The sequence below is a fragment of the Carassius carassius genome, chromosome 24 (genome assembly GCF_963082965.1).
Source record: "Carassius carassius chromosome 24, fCarCar2.1, whole genome shotgun sequence".
NCBI classification, from domain to species: domain Eukaryota; kingdom Metazoa; phylum Chordata; class Actinopteri; order Cypriniformes; family Cyprinidae; genus Carassius; species Carassius carassius.
Genome location: NC_081778.1, coordinates 26,961,000 through 26,980,543, shown reverse-complemented (window position 1 = coordinate 26,980,543; position 19,544 = coordinate 26,961,000). Strand labels below are relative to the sequence as shown.

The 19,544-nt window shown below is 37.2% G+C and overlaps 1 protein-coding gene across 10 annotated transcripts in view; it reads left to right on the top strand.

Annotated features, from left to right (window-relative positions):
• The first annotated feature begins 1,127 nt into the window (after positions 1 to 1,127).
• Positions 1,128 to 19,544, top strand: part of LOC132103332 (chondroitin sulfate proteoglycan 5-like) — a 28,088-nt gene continuing 9,671 nt past the window's right edge. For 3 of the 10 annotated variants that reach the window (XM_059508352.1, XM_059508351.1, XM_059508349.1), the window contains exons 1-3: positions 1,131 to 1,633; positions 7,389 to 8,334; positions 16,953 to 17,141. In XM_059508352.1, the coding sequence (XP_059364335.1) occupies positions 1,537 to 1,633; positions 7,389 to 8,334; positions 16,953 to 17,141 (1,232 nt within the window). In that variant the 5' untranslated portion in view covers positions 1,131 to 1,536. Of the gene's footprint in view, positions 1,634 to 7,388; positions 8,335 to 16,952; positions 17,142 to 19,544 lie in introns of all 10 variants that reach the window. The other 7 variants (XM_059508348.1, XM_059508356.1, XM_059508350.1 and 4 more) reach the window with 4 other exon arrangements.

Sequence of the window (19,544 nt, the reverse complement as noted above, 5' to 3'; positions counted from 1 at the left end):
ATACAATCAATATTGTGTTCTTCTTCCTTTTTTGCTGATAGCATTAGTTATTTTTCTAAACAGAAGAGAGAATTTTCAACCTTGGGCAAAATGAGCTCTATTAACACACACACACACATAAACCTCAAACCCAAGGCACTGGTAAACTGACTGTTGCTGGTCTCTTGTTTTTCTCAATGCGGAAGAATGCTGCCGACCCCCACCGACACCTCCATCCGTCACGCATTCATCACCACAGCCAGAGGAGTGTATCTCATGCCTCCTGCCCTTCCTCTGCTTTATTGTCCCATTCTCCTCACCTTAAACCATCAACCCAAAACCAATCTGCACCATATCACAGCCCTAGATAACACATGCATCTCCTCCAGCCTTTTATCTACTTTTAAATGGATTAAATTCATTACTGAAATCTGCATGTTCCTGCACCTATCTGTCTACCTGTCTGTCTGTCTGTCTGTCTGCCTGTCTGTCTGTCTGTCTGTCTGTCTGTCTATCTATCTATCTATCTATCAAAAAACTGCTATTGTTATTATAATGTCCTTAAAATATAAAATATAGTTATATTCTTTCATATCTAACAATTTATTATTAAGTGGCTAAGTCTTTAATATTCAATCAGTTAAATAATAATTATAATAATAATTAAATATGTAATTGTATATTTTGGATATATTTATAAATTAAATAAATAAATAAATGTATGCATTTAGCAGACGCTTTTATCCAAAGCGACTTACAATGATAGCATTCAGGCTATCAATTTTTACCTATCATGTGTCCCCGGGGAATCGAACCCCCAACCTTGATAACGCAATGCTCTACCACTTGAGCTACACACTTTTTTATAAATTAAAAAAATAATAATAACATACATATTGTACATAAATATACAATTATATGTATTTTTTTCAAACTACATGCTAATATTTGTATATAAAAGACAAAGCTTTGAATATGAAAGACAAGCAGAGAAATCCACATCGTTTCCAAGTTAAACCCCATTGGATGAGCAAAGCCAAGTCGCGCTTGTACAATGGAGGGCTGTGTTTGTGTCTGTCAGTAGTTGAACACTATTGAAAGGAGTAAGAACTTGGGGAGGGGTTGGGGAGAAGAGGGGGTGGGGAGACAGTGGGAGCCGAAATCATTTTCCCTCTCATACTGTGAAAACGCTTAGAATCGCTTCTCTCCAAGTGGACGCGCGTCGATTTGGATTCAGAACCCGATTGGTTCGGCCGTGTCCGCGCAGCGCCGTCCGTCCGTCCTCCCGCTTCTTAGCAAGATCACCGGCTTGCAATTTGTCTGTGGCAATGGGACCATAAAGGAACAAATTCCATCGCATTGGGAAAAATAGAAGTTAACAAATACGACCAGTTAAGACACCTCACAAAAGAAGTGGACATGGAGACGCGCAGAGGAGACACAATATAACAGATTGGACAAAACACATCTAGGATTTACTTCTCGTCTTGAACACATTTTGTTTCCAAAGTGTTGTAGAAATTGTTCTTCTGCTAGATTTCTTAGTTACAAGCAAGTATGAACCGAAAAGAGATGAGGTCGTGTTTGAGATGCTGGAGCGTGCCGATGCTCTCTGTCTTTCTGCTTGTCTTCTTGACACCGCTGTTTGCACATGGTAAGATTTTTCACATGCATATAAAATCAGCTGATTGTTAAGACTCAGTAGCACGAACACGAGGAGGCATGACAGAACAGCATCACAAAATGAGAATGTCGGTCAGTAGTGCAGCTGCTGCTGGGTTTTGCTGTGAGTAAGTCCTGACTGCGCGCCGGCTGCTGCTGCTGATGATGATGATGACGTGCCTGGACCAGCGTGTGAAATATAGGTTAAATGTCGAACTGGGAAATTTGGGACTTCGTCCAAAATGCACATCATTAAGTAAAAGTACCTAAGGGACACCGCAGAAAACATCTGCAAGCAATTTGCAACCATTCTGGATATTAATAATGACCTTAAAAATGTGCAAATTCCTCATTCCATATGGCTGTTTGATGCAGTCGTAGTAGTAGTAGTAGTAGTAGTAGTAGTAGTGTAGAGTTACTGCGCTGTGATTACTCTACAGAGCAGCTGTTGTCACTATGGCAATGATGGAGGTTCACAAAGGCAGGATTAAAGCGCGAAATAATTTATGCTCGGACATTCACGCGCGGCAAATCACACTGTTTATGTGTGTAGTTTGATTTTACGCACGGAACAAGAATGTCTTTATAGTTGTCACGGTTACCCACTTGGGTTGTTCCAGAGATTGTGTCGTTCTCCTCCTTCTGAGACTGCCAAAGGATGGAGGACCAACCCAATGGGAGCAACGGCTTCCTTTAGCGGTGGTGTGTTTAAAATTCCGATAGATCACGGAGCATTAGGGATGATCTCATTAATGCGCGCTGTCCTTATATAAATAACTTATTTAAAATTTAAATAAGCATGAAATCATTTAAAATCTATTGTAGAATTCTACTGTCCATTGATGGTTAGAAGGTCCATTGTCCACCTAGTTGGATCCTCAGTTTCGCCCAGCAACAGGATTGGTAAAATATGGTGTCTTCTTGAATCTGTTAATAGGAATATGAAAATGGATGACAATTGGGGTTTTTATGACACCTTTAACTTGATTCCCAAAGCTGCACTACATCAGCTTTACACCTTTGTTAAAGCTGCAGTGATGGCGGCCAGTGTGGTCTTGGTCTCATTCAGGTAAAAATGATGTCACTGGTGGCCATGTCCTTTGTTAGCTTCATGCATGAACCTGCTTTTGATTTTAGATCGGTTCACTTTCTACTTTCCATGTAAATGTATTTTTTTTTTTTTTCAATTGTTGTCTAATTGGTTATGGGGGTAGATCAAGCGTGGCTCTGGCCGTCATAGACAGCCTTTTCCAATCCATTAGGTCATTACTGGCGTGGTGTAACCTGCAGGAAAATTTGATTTGTCCCAGTAACTGATTTGATCATGTATTCGCTTTCAATGCTCTGATCTGTATTTGCTGAATCGCCTTCTTATTGTCTCAAGAGTCCAGTGGACACACTTGCCATTTTCTGTGCAGAGAGATTCTGCTGCTGGCAGAGGAAAAAAGGTGTTGCCTGCCACATCTTTCCGATTGGACCATAATGCTTAGTCTTTATCATGTATGTATCATGTTCTTTTATTATGTAAAATAACTGCTCTGGTGTTAACTAATGTAAATCTGTTTTGTTTTTCATATAATTTTAATACTTTTTTTTTTAATTAAATGACCCATGCATGATTAATAGTAGTTTTATCAATATGTATGTGCCACCTACTGTTCATCAATCCAAAGCATTGAACACTGGATTCCCAATTCCCTTGAGATTTAGAGGAAGATATCAAGATGCATTAAACCCTCACTCGATCGAGGTAATGATGTTTGCTGTATGCCATCATATTTATCGGTCCCTTCAAATGGAATCCATGATTCTGAACCTAGGCTATTATTCCCAAATGAGCAAAATGTGCAGTTTTAGTTAAAATGTCAATGCAGTCCTGAGTACCAGTAATTAAACATCCCTGTTCTTTGTTCCAGAAGTATGATGTCATCTATATAGCTTCTTAAATTGCAGGTTGCAGTTAAGTATTAAGTCTTCATGTGAAAAATAGTAAAAGGATTTTGTTGCAAACTAGTTGAAAACAACAACTTGCATGTTTTGGATGGTTTTAGGTGAGCTTAATCAGATTTGCATTCATTCACAATCTTCTGCTGCCAAAGAAAGTCACTGCAGTCCGTATTCAGAGTAAGAACATGAGGAGGACAAATGATATTATTGCCATTATTGGTGATAGATTCATTTGTTTTAATTTACTGGGTCTTCATTGCCTTTTAATTAATGAATTAAATGCAATCAGAGTAAAGGGAGGGAATTATAAAGATGTGTCGTGTTGATGTGGGCTGCTGCCATTTTGTTTCATCAGAAACTGATCACCCCACCCCTAATGTATCTATCATGTAGTGTAAAAAAATGACAGGATATAAAATAAAAATCAGTAGTATGTGTTGATGCTAGAAAATTAAGCAGCTTTGTCTATTTTTTTTACCTCTATTTTGTTGAAGGCTTTGCGTGTTTATATTTTCTAGGTGTTTGTTTTACTTGAATCTGTATGATGCTGACTTATTAATTTGACGATGGTTTTTCACACAGCACATTTGAGCTCCATCGTTGCATTCACTCTGCACAGTGAGGGAAAGCTGGTTCTCATGGCAACACATCCCTCCTCCATCCAACCACCTGTTGAGGGTAGAAATGAAACGATTTGTGCAACGGGAGGTGGAGAGATGTCCAGTGGCAGCTGTCTGATTATGTCTCAAGGTCAAAAGATCTGAGTGTTAATACCTCTGCAGAATTAGTCAAGGTTAAATATTCCATGGAGGGATGGAATCCTGTGTTTTTATAAACTATGGAATTTCTGAAAAGCCTATTGAATAGAGACATTTTTGTGTTGACAAAACTGATGAGTTTCTTTTTTTTCCTGAACGTTTTCCACCACATTGCATCAGTTTGCTCCCTATCTGTTCTTAATTTTTTGCATATATTATTTTTATTTTTTTTAATGTTTTTTATTTTTATTTATTTATTTATTTTATTAATTTTTATTAATATTTATTTTTATTAATATTCCATTTTATTCTTGGAAAAAAAGATATATATATTTATGCCTAACCACCACTTTCCATGATCCAGTAAATTAATGGATAAAATTGATCTTGATGGTCCAGCACTAGTTTTTTTTTTTTTTTACATTGATTGTAAATTATAAATAAGTTGACTTTAAAGAAACTGCAATGTTACAACAGACCTACTGTAAGATATGATTATGATAGAAGATGACAGAAAATGTTGAATGAAGCTGTTGGGTCCATGGATTTTCTGAGTTGTACCTCCCACAGTTTTTGCTCGGGCAGCCTGCCATCAGAAAACCATCTGAGGTACAGACAAGCTGTCATTGCTCTTTACTGTCCTCCCTTCAGTGTCTACAGAGCTGCACAAACAACGAGCTTGGCATCTCCCCAAAGTCATGCAACTAAGATCCCATGGCCATCATTCCTCCCAGCATGGCCACCAAAAAAGCGGCAAACCACAAATTACCTCCTCCCCTCTGGGCTGCATTGGGGTGCCTGATAGAAAAGGGGTAACTGAGTATTATGTAACAAGATTTGGCCATCTGAGAGAAAAGGGGAAACACAAGGACCTTTTTGTGTCCGCTTTGCCTAGGGCCCCCGTTTCCTCGCTTCTGTACTGCATCCCGTCTGGGAGAAGCATTAAATAGTATGGCAGGAGATCTTTGATAATGCCGTGGTTGACCCAGATCTGACCCAGATCTTGCTATTTAACCCACAAAATCTGCAAAACCAGCATTCCAGCTGGTGTCAAAAGTTCTTACTTCTACAAAACAAATTCTTAACTGTTTTACCGGCTTGACATATTCTGTTACAGGAAAAGGAGATACCTAAAAGCGTATCCTGATTAGGTTACCGTCAAGTATCCATGACACATGTTTGCGATTGAAGGATTCTGTGCATTAACTGTCCTCGCTTATCAAATTCAAATCTTCCACACCACGGGTTTTTTTTTTTTTATCCCAAATTTAATCACTGGCTGCTCTATACACGAGTCACTCTAAAACACCATTATACAATTAAGCAGATACACTAAACTGCAAATATGATTTTGCTATACTTAAATGAGAGCTGTATTACTTGCATTGGCTGTGTTAATGGTGCAAAACACTTTCTTTGAACGTACAGTAGAGATCATGAATTTTAATTACACATCTGATTTATATTTAGATTGTTCATGTCTTCCTGTATAAATCATTGTATTTAGTATTACATTACATTACATTTACATTTATTAATTTAGCAGACGCTTTTATCCAAAGCGACTCACAGATGAGGACAGTGGAAGCAATCAAAAACAACAAAAAGAGCAATGATATATAAAATAATAATAATAATAGTATTAAAATAAACATAGTATTCATTTTTTATGCTGTGCACTTAAGCTAAATATATTTGTCTACATAGTGTTTTCATAGTTGTACGTTTAGTTTTTCAAATTGTTCTTGGAACAAAAATGTCCTGGCCTTACAGATGTAAATAAACTTTTCATTGCTAGAGAGGTCAGATAATGGCAAAGGAGAATCAATGCAAATCAGAAAGAAAAATGAACTTAAAGAAAGATAGACTGGCATGTAAGTTTGCTTGGACTTATAATCTTTAAAATAGAACAGCAGGATCACAGATCCACTGTGTTTTAAAACACACTGTTAGCTGCATGAGCCCAAATACTTGTTCACAAAATGCACTATTGCCGTTCCAGAAATGCACACAATTTCCTGTGTCGTGGAAACTGCAACATATTTTTGAGCTTTTAGTCCACAGCTACTGAATCTCTGTTCATAGCAATATTTCCCTGTGACTAAATGTCAAGTTCTGAAACCATATAAAATAATTTAATGATAATGAATTGCACTTAAAGCTGTATTGAGGTCTATGGGACTGTTAGACAATGAGAAAAAAAGGCCTTCTTCCTTACTATATTAGTTTGGAAAGAGATGACCATCCTTTTGGCTGACCATTAATTCATTGGCAGTATCCATGCTTTATGCAGATATGGTGTGTGTCTCTTCAGCTAGTTTTTGCTCCTCCGGGAGCCACTATGAATTTAGTCATAACCCCTAATCCCGTCTTTGAGAAACATGTTCATTAGTAAAATAATTGCACCTAATCTCAAGGCTTGCTAAAGAAGATTTTTAAAGGTGCTATATGTAAGTTTTTGACTCTACTAAAGGTATAAATAAAATAAAAATACCATAAATAAAAATACCATATAAATAAAAATACCATAATATGTTTGCAGATATTTAAGAAACTAAGTTAACATAATTGTTTATCTGAAAAACAATGCTACAGTCAGCTATTCTCCTTTGAAAATGTGCGTTCCAGGCCTGAATGTCAGTCTTTGTTTTGGTTTGTGAAACCGCCCTCTGTCAGTTTACCCAATTTTATTTTGGCACCCGGGTTGCCAATTGGCAGAAAACACCGCGTATTTAATTTCATTCTTTGTCAAGTGCGCTCGTTCTTGTTGGTGTCTGCATGTGTGTCAAATCTGAGGAGGAAGGGCTGGGTGAAAAAAACCCTCTCCAATATTTTGAATTTAGACTGCAATACCTAGTGCAACCACTCAGTGTCAATCCTGCATACAGCATCTTTAAAGATACTGAAAAACCTACCACTGAGAAGGAAAGAAGGAGCAAATAATTAAGTTACCAAAAGAGTTACCAGTGGCTTTTTGAATGAATGCAAGAGTTTTCATTGATTCGTTGAGTTCTCCTAACTGTAATATCCTCCTTTCAACAGGTAACTCTGTTGTGGGAAATGAAACTGAAGTTGATAGTGCTGTTAATGTGACCTCCTTGTCTACCGGGGATAAGAAGGAGAAGATAGAGGAGGTGTCAGATTTCACCAACTTGTCCAGCTCCTTAGACCTCACTCACACCGGACAAAAGTTTAGAGATGAAGAAGCAGGCAGTGGCATGCTGCAAGAGGTCTCCTCGCCAACCCCTGGAACTCCAACCTCCAGTGAGGGAGCCACAACTACTTTGGCAAGCCCAGATAACAACTTCGACTCTGCAGAAAATGAACTCTTGCCTGTCGATACCTCCTTCGCGAAGGAGCATGTTATCTCCATCAAGGATGAAGAAGAACAGAAAACAGAAGAGGAAGAGGAAGAGGAAGTGAGACAGCAAGTGTCTACACTATCATCCTGGCAGGATGCTAAAGGAGACATAGAGACCACTGTGTTTGACCTCGACCATGAGACATCTCCCACAACCCCATCCCCAACTCATTCCCCTTCCCCGCCTGACGTCACTGTAGATTTCTTCGACTCTGGATCCCACCGCAAGAACCTTGGCCGACCGACTCTTTCCCCATATGAGCTTCAGGGCCGTGACCCCACCTCCTGGTCCATGCCCGAAAACTATGACTACACGTCCCCCAATGATGACAGTGTGCCTCCCACTGCTGATGATTACCCCTACAGCAGCACTACTGACTCTTACGATGATGACATCTCCACTACTCGATTGCCCTCGAACACCGTTTTCAAGCTCCCCAAAGGAGCCACTGTGGTCAAAGGCCCCCAGGCTCCCCCCGGTGTGGTTGACTCAGTTAATGGCTCAGAGTGTCAGCAGGGCTTTGTCCGCACCAATGGCTCCTGCAAGTCCCCATGTGACCTGCAGCCCAACTACTGCCTTAATGGGGGCCAGTGCTACGTTATGGAAGGAACCCAAATGTTCTGCAGGTAAGCAGAAGATACAGGTTATGCACTTTGGCAAGAATTACTATAAAATGTGATGTATGTATTTTTCTTACTGTACTAAAAACATAAAAATACCATAATATTTTGTAAATATTTAGGAAACATGGTAAGTTCACTTACAATGCTACAGCCAGTTATTCTATTTTGAAATGTGCTTTCCATGTCGGAATGTCTGTTTTGTTTTGGTCTGCATGATTCCGCCCACTGCCAATTTACCCAATAGTATTTCGACACCCTGTGTTGCCAGTTGGTGGACAAAACGACATATTGCAGCCATGGAAGCCTGAAAACAAACTGGCTCATAGATTGCTGATTCTACCAGACCTAAAAAGCCTCAGCATCCATTTAATGATTACGTTCACATCACAGGCCAACCTTACCAGAGTTCGCATGAACCATATCCCAGACAACCCTTTTTTGGGCGGACTCAGGTATGTTTCGCAGGGGCGTACCCAAGATCAGAAAACAGCATTCACATTAACCAAACGCTGACGTCGGCCAGGTATAGATTTACATTGAAATTCTCAAGCCATATCTAGCAACCAGATTGTGACTGTGCTCCTGTGACCACTTTGCAATCATCCAGAACACCCTAGCAACTACATAGCAAACATTCAGAGAACCTAAGCAGCAGGGTTATGTGCCATTCAGAATTGAATTGAGAATGCCATTCCGATTCAACTCCCTGTGGGATGTGGCCAATTCCATTCAAATTCACAAATTAAAGGGGAGCCAATCTGAATTCTGACATCCTAGTATGATGATGGCAGCTTTTGCATAATCAAAGACCACTGGCCTTTTCTTTGGGAATTGTAATAATGTAGTTATACATTTGAAAAAAAAAAAACAGAGGGAACCTCTCCAGAAGATCAGCTCTCCTCGTGGCACATTTGGTCATAAGGGGAACTAAGGACTCGCACAAGGACAGGCCGAGTGCTGTGGAGCAGAAAGTACCACATGTTTTCCTAGATTCTTTATGAGGAAAGTTTATTAGGAAACGTCCCTCTCGCTGCCAGATTATTTTGAGCACAACTGTTTTTGCCCAAACATGTGACCCACATTTACACTAATATAGTCACACAAATGCATGTTATGAAACCTGCTTTGTTTTCCTCTGTCTTGCCTACAACTCTTTCTTTTGCTAGAAAAATATTAAGAAGTCCAATTTAAAAAAAATGACAATAACTTTGGGTTGTTAACTTTGCTATCACTACAAATGCATTTACCATGAAAGCAAACGCAGGGCCTGTGACTGCCGCTATAAAGAGGTCATCATGAGGATTATGTTTAAGATGAAAATAAGTATGAAGAGATATGAAATTCAGCTTGTTCAAGGGTAGATTAGGTCAAAACAGGGGGGGGGGGTGTTTGAGAGCTAAACTCACTGCTTCCTGAAAAGTAACTACCAGATTTTTTATATAAAAGTCACATACTGATGATATTCTTGGGGTTTTATTAGGGTATTCCTGGGATAAATTACAATCTCATGGTTGCTCTCAATACTGCAGAAATGTAAAATTGAGTGCAATTTTCTCTCCACAATGTCTTCCTGTCATCCAAAGGTCATAATTCATGCTGTGATTAAGATCTGAGACCATCCCCTTTCTGGCCAGTGACCATTAACAACTTATTTATGGTGATAAATCTCTCTCCCCTCCCTCTTCTTGGATTTGATGACCCTGACTGTAACCCCAACCTTTACATCAGCTAAGAGGTCATGGTTAGCAGTTAGAGTAAATCTCAGATGTACTTACACTGATTCTGATGTATTCCATTTCTAGAGGAACATTTTATTGCTCAGAGGTTGATCTTTCATAGCTCTTGAGAGTCATGCTTCACGTAAGGATTTTGTCTCTGATGTTTCTCCTTTTAAAATTAAGATGGTTTATATGAAGTATGCGATAAGTATAGAGCTATATCCATGAGTAAATATATATATATATCAAATAAATCTGGATAGAATAGATCATTTGATTTTGTGAGAATTTGATAAACATTTAAGTACACTCTTAAAATTGAAATTGTTTGAATTTTTCAATGATGTCAAAGTAGAACCATTTTTGGTTCCCCAAAGAAACTTTTGGTGAACATAACTTTTTTTTTTTTGTGAGAAGAACATTTTAAAAAGAGCCTTTTTGGAATGTAAAGTTTCTGTGAATGTTAAAGGTTCTTCATGGAACCATAGATGCCAAAAAAGAACCTTTATTTTTAAGTGTACATATTGAAACCTTTGGTTTTTGATTGATGATTGAGCACAGTTTGAGGCATTGTTGAGATCTATTTCTATGGATCAGGAAATATAGATCTCCATTTGCTCTCCATTTAATCCCGTTTCTGTTTAGGGGAATCAATTTTCCGTCTGCCATGTGTGCTAGATTAAAAATCTTTCTTCTCTCCCCCTCTCCCCTAAAATCATACCGTTGTAACATGATATGAGCAGTCTGTGCTCATAGTAAATGATCTTGCTGAAAACTTACTCCCAGATACTCCTCTCACCTAGTCATCATAATTACCAGTGTAATTGATTACATCTTTATTCACTCTGAATTACAGCATCTGCTAAATGCCTGCAAATGTGATTCCTCTGAGCTCACTCTGAGTTCCTCCCCATGCTCATGAACTTGCACTGTAAACAGACACATTCCCTATCCAGTACCCCCCCCCCCCCCTCCCCGCCCTTTGGGAACGGTTACCCTTACTGTCTCCCCAAAACAGGCCTAGTCAAAGTGGGTCAATGGAGCTCTGGGCAGCTGTGTGCCATGTTGCCTTTGTTTATATGAGGCTCGTCTGAACACTAATTTATTCACCACTGTAGTCTTATTAGAGGATGAATGTTAATGGCTCAGACATCTTTTCAGCGCTCCGTCATTTACTCTCCCTTGCGCATGCACCTATCTTTTAGTGATCTGACGAGAGCTCTCTGTAAGTATGTGCAGACATATGACAGCTGGGCTTTCATTTCAGTTACAAAACATGTTTTTAGCTGTGCTTTGAGTCCGTGAAACTTTGTCAACATCCCAGAGGATCAAATCAGCATATTAGAAGGATTTCTGAAGGATCATGTGACACTGAAGGCTAATGTCTGTTGAAAATTCAGCTTTGATATCACAGGAATAAATTATAATTATACAATTAATTGATTGAATATATATGTTTTAACAGAACTAAACCAAAAACAGTGAAAGTTGTAATATTTAACAATATTAGGTATTTATATATATATATATATATATATATATATATATATATATATACTGTATTTTTTATCAATTAAATACAGCCTTGGTGAATGACAATTAAAAATAAAAATCCATCAATAAACAAAAACTTAAGAACAGTACAGTAGTGCATATATTAAGTATTAACTTTATCTCAGATGTTTCTTCTAAAATAAAAATATAAATAAATTAAAAGATTGTTCAAAGACGCAATACATCACATTTTTAGTTTGTAATACAGTTTTCCAGCCTTTGGGTAAGTGCACAGACAAGCTGCAATGAGCCAATAAAGTTTTGAAAGTGTAAGACGGAGGAAGTAGGAAGTGCAAGTCAAAAAAATTGCCGCCTACATCTCCTCAACTGTCTCATTCATATTTTTAAGCTCTTTTTTATTTAATTTTTTTTTTGCTGTCTAGAATAAACAACTGAGATGTTAAAGATATTTCACATGTGATTTTCCTTCCTATGGGGTGTTAGTCATCCACAGGAGGACACGGAAAACAAATTCAGAGAGTTCAGAGAGATATGTGGAGTTTAGAGAAAGTGTGAGTCAGACTTCTGCTCAGTGTGCCAGTAAGGAAACAGATTAAGCATGTCAGGCTACACAAAAATTGTGTTTTTGTTTGAGTTGATGAAATATTCAAGCTAATGCTATTTACTGTTTGCATCAGTTTTTGTCATCACTTTTTGTGTCTGAAAAGTTTGTTCTTGTCTGATTCAAACCTCCCATGCTAGGCACAAAGGACTTGTAGACTTTAATGTTTTTAGAAAACATAACTTTACAGTTTACAGTGTTGGGGATACTACTTATTATTAAAATTATTGCTAGCCAAGCTACAATCTACTCAAAATGTCAAGTTACGTTTTTTGCTATAGGCATGTTTGATTAATTCAGACAGTTTGGTTGAATTTGTAATAACATACTAGCATACTATACTATTATTATTAGTGTCATCTTATTGTCACTGGGTAATTGGTGGTCTCTGCGTAAGAGCGTTCTCTGCATAAAATATCAATGTGAATCTTGGTAGCACTATCAGTGAGCATGTAAATAGATATTTGCATATTTAAGGTGGCTATACAGTCAAGACTAGCTAAGATGGAACATTTTGATGAAGTCAAAGTCAAATTTATTTATACAGCGTTTTTAATAATACACATAGTTTCAAAGCAGCTTTAAAGAAAATAATGATGTTAATGTTTATAGTATATTTTTATCTTCATGACTTAATAGTTGCGTTTAGCAGATTAGAACTGGGTGATAATACAGTTTACATTTTACAATTATACAAGTAATCAAACAGCTGATTAGAGGATATATATAATATATCACCCTACACAAGTATACTGTATGCAGATAAAGTTGGACATCCTTTATATAAAAAGCTGGGCTATAATTTAGTTGTTTTGCTACAAAATAAAATAAAATCAGGCAGTTGAGTTTATATCCAGGTTTTAATATATCACTAAGCAATAATATAGTTTCAATTTTATGATTATACAACAATCGAGCAGTTGAGATTTGCTATATATGGTTAATGGTAGATATACTTGTATAAATCGCTTTTAATTTGTTAATTTGAGTTATTAATTCATGTCTGTGGAAAATTTGAAATCAAGAGCGATTTGGATTTTCCAGCCAAGTCTCAACGGAAAACTATTTTAAAAGGTGATTTTGTGTTATTTATTTTGAATAGAATGAAAACGTATGATTTTTAGAAACCTAAACATCTGTGTCACTGGAGCGCAAGCAGATTGTACGAAAAGTAAGAATGAAATCATATGTTTCTATACGTATATGTTTTTAAGCTACTAGATCCGCCTGTCTTAAATTTCCATTGATTATAAGAACTTAGTTTGCATCTCTTTCAATGGTTTTGTAGCAGTTTATAACACAAAATATGTGTAACCACCCTTATGTATATTTATTACAACAAAGAAGGTGTCTTGACATTTTTATTCCAACATATAGGCAAAACTATCTGTATTTGTTGTTCTTGAAAGATGAAGAAATAGCAGAGCAGGGAAAAAAAGAGAATTGGTGAAAGGGAGGGGAACAAAAGGAGGTTTGGTCTTAAGAGAGATGGAGTAACATCTGTTTCATCTGCTGCTTGCTACTGCTCAGCTGGGGATGTTTGGCATTCATCCATCTCAGCACTCCATGCAACACAAACATGTACACACAAACACGGTCTTAGCCGGACCATCTGACTTCATAAAATGCCCATATTTATACACCGAGATTAACCCTCATCTAGTTTAGACCAACACGCAATTGCAAATTATAAATTCCAATATGGAAAAAGTAACTATCTTACAATTGCTAGTTTAGAACTCGCAATTGTGACTTTATATCACACAAATCTTACTGTAGAACTCGCAGTTGTGAGAAAAAAGTCAGAATTGTGATATGAAACATCACAATTACCTTTTTAAAAATATATATATTTAGTGGTGGAAACGGGCTTCCATCGTTATCTGGTGTTATGTGTGGAAAATCTGAAATCAAGAGTTAACTGGTGTTCATAAAACCGATCTCACAGGCAAACATAATTTAAAAATAACTATTTTTAAGGTGGCAATTTCGTATGAATACACATGATGAGAAGTGCATGAAAAAATTCATGATTTTTCTAAGATATAAATGAAAGAAAGTTTATTGGAGTTAAAGCCACAGAAAAAAGAAACTCACCACATGAGATTGAGTAAATGATGACAGAATTTTCAATTTTGGGTGAACTATGCCTTTAAGTATCCTGGTGGCTTGTGTTTTGTAATCTGGTCTGTGAATCAAACACACAAACTCACTTAACCTATCGGTTGCACTTAGCCTGTCAGTTGCAGTTGCTTTTATTTAGCTTTATTTCACATAATTTTAATATTGGGTAAACAGGTTCATTGCTGTAGGCTCTGTTTGAGACGACGGCTTACATGAGATGAATATGATTGATTGCATAACATTTTTGACTACTGACGCAGTCCCAAGGTTTTGCAGCTAGAAACATAAGAGAGAGAGAGAGAGAGAGAGAGAGAGAGACATGAGATAAACAGGAACAGAAGAATGTAAGAAAAAAAGGAAGATCTTGACTAAAAGCCCTGAGAACTGGGTTGGGTTGGAAAACAGGCAAGAGGACGGATGTAAAATGTAATTTAGATAGCATGCAAAGTTTTGCAGAAGAAACATGATTAAGAGAGTGTTGAGATCTGGGAGGGTGGATGAGAAACAGCTGAGGGGCTGAATATACAGGCTGCTTTATACAGCTCACTGTAAGGAAGCATTTAAATGCACGCTCACATCAATGCGCCCGTCACCTCTCCCTCCTGGGATTGAATGCCCTCAGTGGCGCTGTGCCAACCCTGTTCTTCATCTCGCTCGGGGTTGGCGCAGGCAAAAGGGGCATACAGGATGCTGTAGTGAAAAGGAGTGAAAACTCAGATCCCCTCCCGTGACCACCATGATTGTGAATGAAGATGACTTCCTTGCATTATAGATATTTAGATTTGAGTGTGTGCATATGTGGATGTGGAGAGAAAAGAGCCCAGGGCTGCAGTCTTTTATTATACATGTTTTTTTATTTCAGTGAGGTTCTTGTGTTCTCCAGCTATTTGTAGCTGTCTTTCCCATGATTATCTGATTATTGACCCCACATTGAAGTTTTGTATACTACTTGCACAAGGTGCATTTCACACTTAACATGATTTGCCCAACTAGGACTTGTTCATGAACAATGAACAGATTTTCAGACTTTTAATATATAATTGATAAAATGTATAGAACTTTAAATTATAGTGTAATTAAAATATTCTATAATTTATAATAGAAAATAATATAAAATAATTTAGTTTAATATTCAAAATATTATAGATTATAAATAGTTTAATTATTAGTTTTATTTATCATTATAACATTTAATATATATATAATGTATGTTTGTGTGTGTGTGTGTGTGTGTGTGTATGTATATATATATATATATATATATATATATATATAAATATATATATATATATATATATGCATGTTACAATATTCTAAATTACATAATAAAATTGCTTATGTGCTTATGTGTAAAAATGCTTACATTTTCTAAAATAAAAAGAATTTTTATATTTTTAAATATTTAACATTTTAAATTAATTTAAATAATATTTATTATATATGCATGTTACAATATTATTATAATAATTATAATAAGTTACATTATTAAAATAATATTATATATATATATAAATATATATATATATATATATATATATATATATATATATATATATATATATATATATATATATATATATATTAGAAAATATGTACTATGTGTTTTTATATAATATATAAATTATAAAATATTCTATTTATTTATTAATACATCAAATTTCAACCTTCAATCTGCACTTTTGATTACTGGTCTCTGTCCTCAAAACCGGTTTGTTATGTGCACAAAATGGAGGAGGGAGAGTTTAGGGAACTGATGGAGAGGATGCAGATGCCCATGTGCTTTTGTTCCTGACATAACCCAGATGCAAACCCCTGCGATCTGCAGCCTTTTTTGGAAGCAGAATTTCATACACACTTAACATAATATTGTGACATTGTATTGCCTTATTGGACTATCAAGGCAAATGTCAGAGTTTTAAAATGGCAAATCCTGACAGTCTTCGAAGTTAGTTCACTGACTTTACTTCTGGGAAAGTCAGTGAAGTTCTAAACTAGTGTTTAATCCAGTCTAATGCAGTATAGAAGAAACTTATGGTAAGATAAAGGCAGTGAACTTGTCATCCAACCAGCTGTCTGCTAAAATGAATGGTAAAAATGCTGAAGGCAGTGAATTTTAACTCACCCTTGCTGTATGAGATGCACTGAGCCCCCATGAATAATTCATGTGGAACCAGAAACTAGTGTGTCTTACAAATAGTGTCTTAATATGGTGTGGCTCATTTAGAAAATGAGTGTGTGTTGGTGTGATATTGTCTGGTAAATGAATCCCAATAAAAGCCATGGTGCTCCAGGTTATTTTCATTGGAGAAAAGGTGGAAAAATTGGCTCTGCGCTGGCCCCTAAAACCTGCTGGTCTTGAACTAGGAACTGCTAATACCATGCCAATGGAAGGGATATGAGTAACCTTTTCTGAACAGCAACTTAATATTGCCAATTGATATCACACAAAATGAATGAGACCAAACCTGTTTACATTGGAAATACCATGGCCATGCAACACACATTCAGTTGATGTTCCTGTGTATTTCATTATTTCTATATTTATATGGATTGTTATGAATTTTATTCATTGTATAATGAAATACCTTCTTACCATTGCAACAAAATCTGATACTGGTTTAGTGGAAAAGGCTTACATACATTTTCCTTTCTTTGTCTTGCAGGTGCAACATCCAGGACTACATGTGGCACAAGGGTGCCCGCTGCGAGTCAGTCATCACGGAGTTCCAGGTGATGTGCATCACCATCGGGGCCTCCGCTCTCATGGTGCTCCTGCTCTTCATGATCGTCGTTTGCTTTGCCAAGAAGCTGCATGTGCTCAAGACTGAGAATAACAAGTTGCGCAAGCGCAGGTGAGACTCTGGCTGGAGTGGTACTGATTTTTAGAGAAAGTAAGATAAAGTAGAGGGAAAGCTCATCTTTAGTGGTGGAATTGGGAACAAATAAATGGCTCACAGTAGAGCTTGCCAAATATTTGTGTAGTTATTTAAATAGCAATAGTTTAATCTGACTTCCTCAGGCATATACCAGTACACTGTTAAAATAGTTATGATTTATTTATGTTTTTGAAAGTCTTTATGCTCGCCAAGGCTGTTTTTATTTGATCAAATTACAGTAAAAAAAATTTAATATTGTGAAATATTACCATTTAAAATAAGAGTGTTGTATTTTAATGTTTTTTATTATTTTTTATGTAACTTATTCTTATGATTTCAACGCTGAATGTTCAGCATCATTACATCAGTCCTCAGTGTCACATGATCCTTCAGAAATCATTCTATTATGCTGATCTGTTGCTCAAATTTTCAATTATTATGATCAAATATTATGTTGTGTTTACTGGTTTTAGATGGATTTTAGGGACTTAATGGCAAGCTAAACATTTAAACCAGCTTGAACATGCAGGGAAACCAGCTTAAAGAAATAGTTCACAAAAAAGTTCCGTCGTCATTTATTCATCCTCAAGTTGTTTGTTGTTCCAAAACTGTATGAATGTCTTTCTTCTGATGAAGAAGATATTTTAAAGAATGTTGGTAAACACACAAGTTGCTGGGAGCCATTGACTTCCATAGTATGGGAAACAGTTTGGAATGACATGAGGGTGTTTAAATGATGACAGAATTAAACATTTTGGGTGAACTGTCCCTTTAATCAAACTTTAATTTGCATTTTTACAACTAGGTAAAAAAAAATATTAAAGCTTTACCTGAGAGAAACAACATAAAAATCTATATGTTTTTTTATTTTTTATTATTTTTTTATCTGCAGCATTTTTAATTCCCTGAAAAGTGTTAGTTTTACGATAGCAAAGCTGCTAACTGGATGCTGCATAGACCAAATAAAGCAGTGAGTGGATGGCATGCTAATGCTTAGCATGCTGCATGATGTCACGGAAGCTACAGCTGAAAGTAGGGCAGTGCGATGGGGGAGGAGGGGCCAGCTGACCTACATACAGCTGTGAGACCTGGGGGGGGTGGAAGCTACAGCCAGGAATTAAACGGCACACACCCTCCTCAAAGAACAGAAGGAAAATGATGAAGGAAAAGAGGAGAGCAAGTGCCAGTGGAGAAACAGAGAGTTTTATGACAGGCTGCAGAGGAGAGTGTGAGTGATGGAGGGAGAGGAGAAGCAGCAGTGCTACAGATGAGACTTGTGAATACATCAGATGCCCACCTCTCCATCTGCTATGAGTAAATGTGCTCAGATTCACTCTGCCCTAAACAAGATCAAATACTCTGAAAATATAGGAAGAGATGGTATTTATTACGGCAAAAACAGAGAATATATATAAATATATAATTTAATTGTTGTTATTATATATACACAGACAAAAATTATAAATGCAACACTTTTGTTTTTGCCCCCATTTTTCATGAGCTGAACACAAAGATTTAAGACTTTTTCCATGTACACAAAAAGCTTATTTTGCTCAAATATTGTCCACAAATCTGTCTAAATCTGTGTTAGTGAGCACTTCTCCTTTGCCGAGATAATCCATCCACCTCACAGGTGTGGCATATCAAGATGCTGATTAGACGGCATGATTATTGCACAGGTGTGCCTTAGGCTGGCCACAATAAAAGGCCACTCTAAAATGTGCAGTTTTATCACAAAACACAATGCCACAGATGTCGCAAGTTTTGAGGAAGTGTGCAATTGGCATGCTGACTGCAGGAATGTCCACCAGAGCTGTTGCCCGTGAATTGAATGTTCATTTCTCTACCATAGATAGCCTTCGATAATGAACGCGATATTGCGTAGCTTGTCAGTGATCTACGGCTCTGTCTATTAAATGGCGCTCCAATTATAAGCAGGTGATGCGCACATCCAGCATCTTCACCTCCAAGATTGTCTGAGACCAACCACCGTACAGCTGCTGCTACAGTTGGTTTGCATAACCAAAGAATTTCTGCACAAACTGCCAGAAACCTTCTCAGGGAAGCGCATCTGCATGCTTGTCGTCCTCATCGGGGTCTTGACTGACTGCAGTTCCTCGTCGTAACCAACTTGAGTGGGTAAATGCTCACATTTGATGGCGTCTGGTGCTTTGGAGAGTTGTTCTTTTCACGAATGAATCCTGGTTTTCACTGTACAGGGCAGATGGCAGACAGCGTGTATGGCGTTGTGTGGGTGAGCACTCTGCTGATGTCAACATTGTGGATCGAGTGGCCCATGGTGGCGGTGGGGTTATGGTATGGACAGGCGTATGTTATGGACAACGAACACAGGTGCACTTTATTGAGATACTATGACAA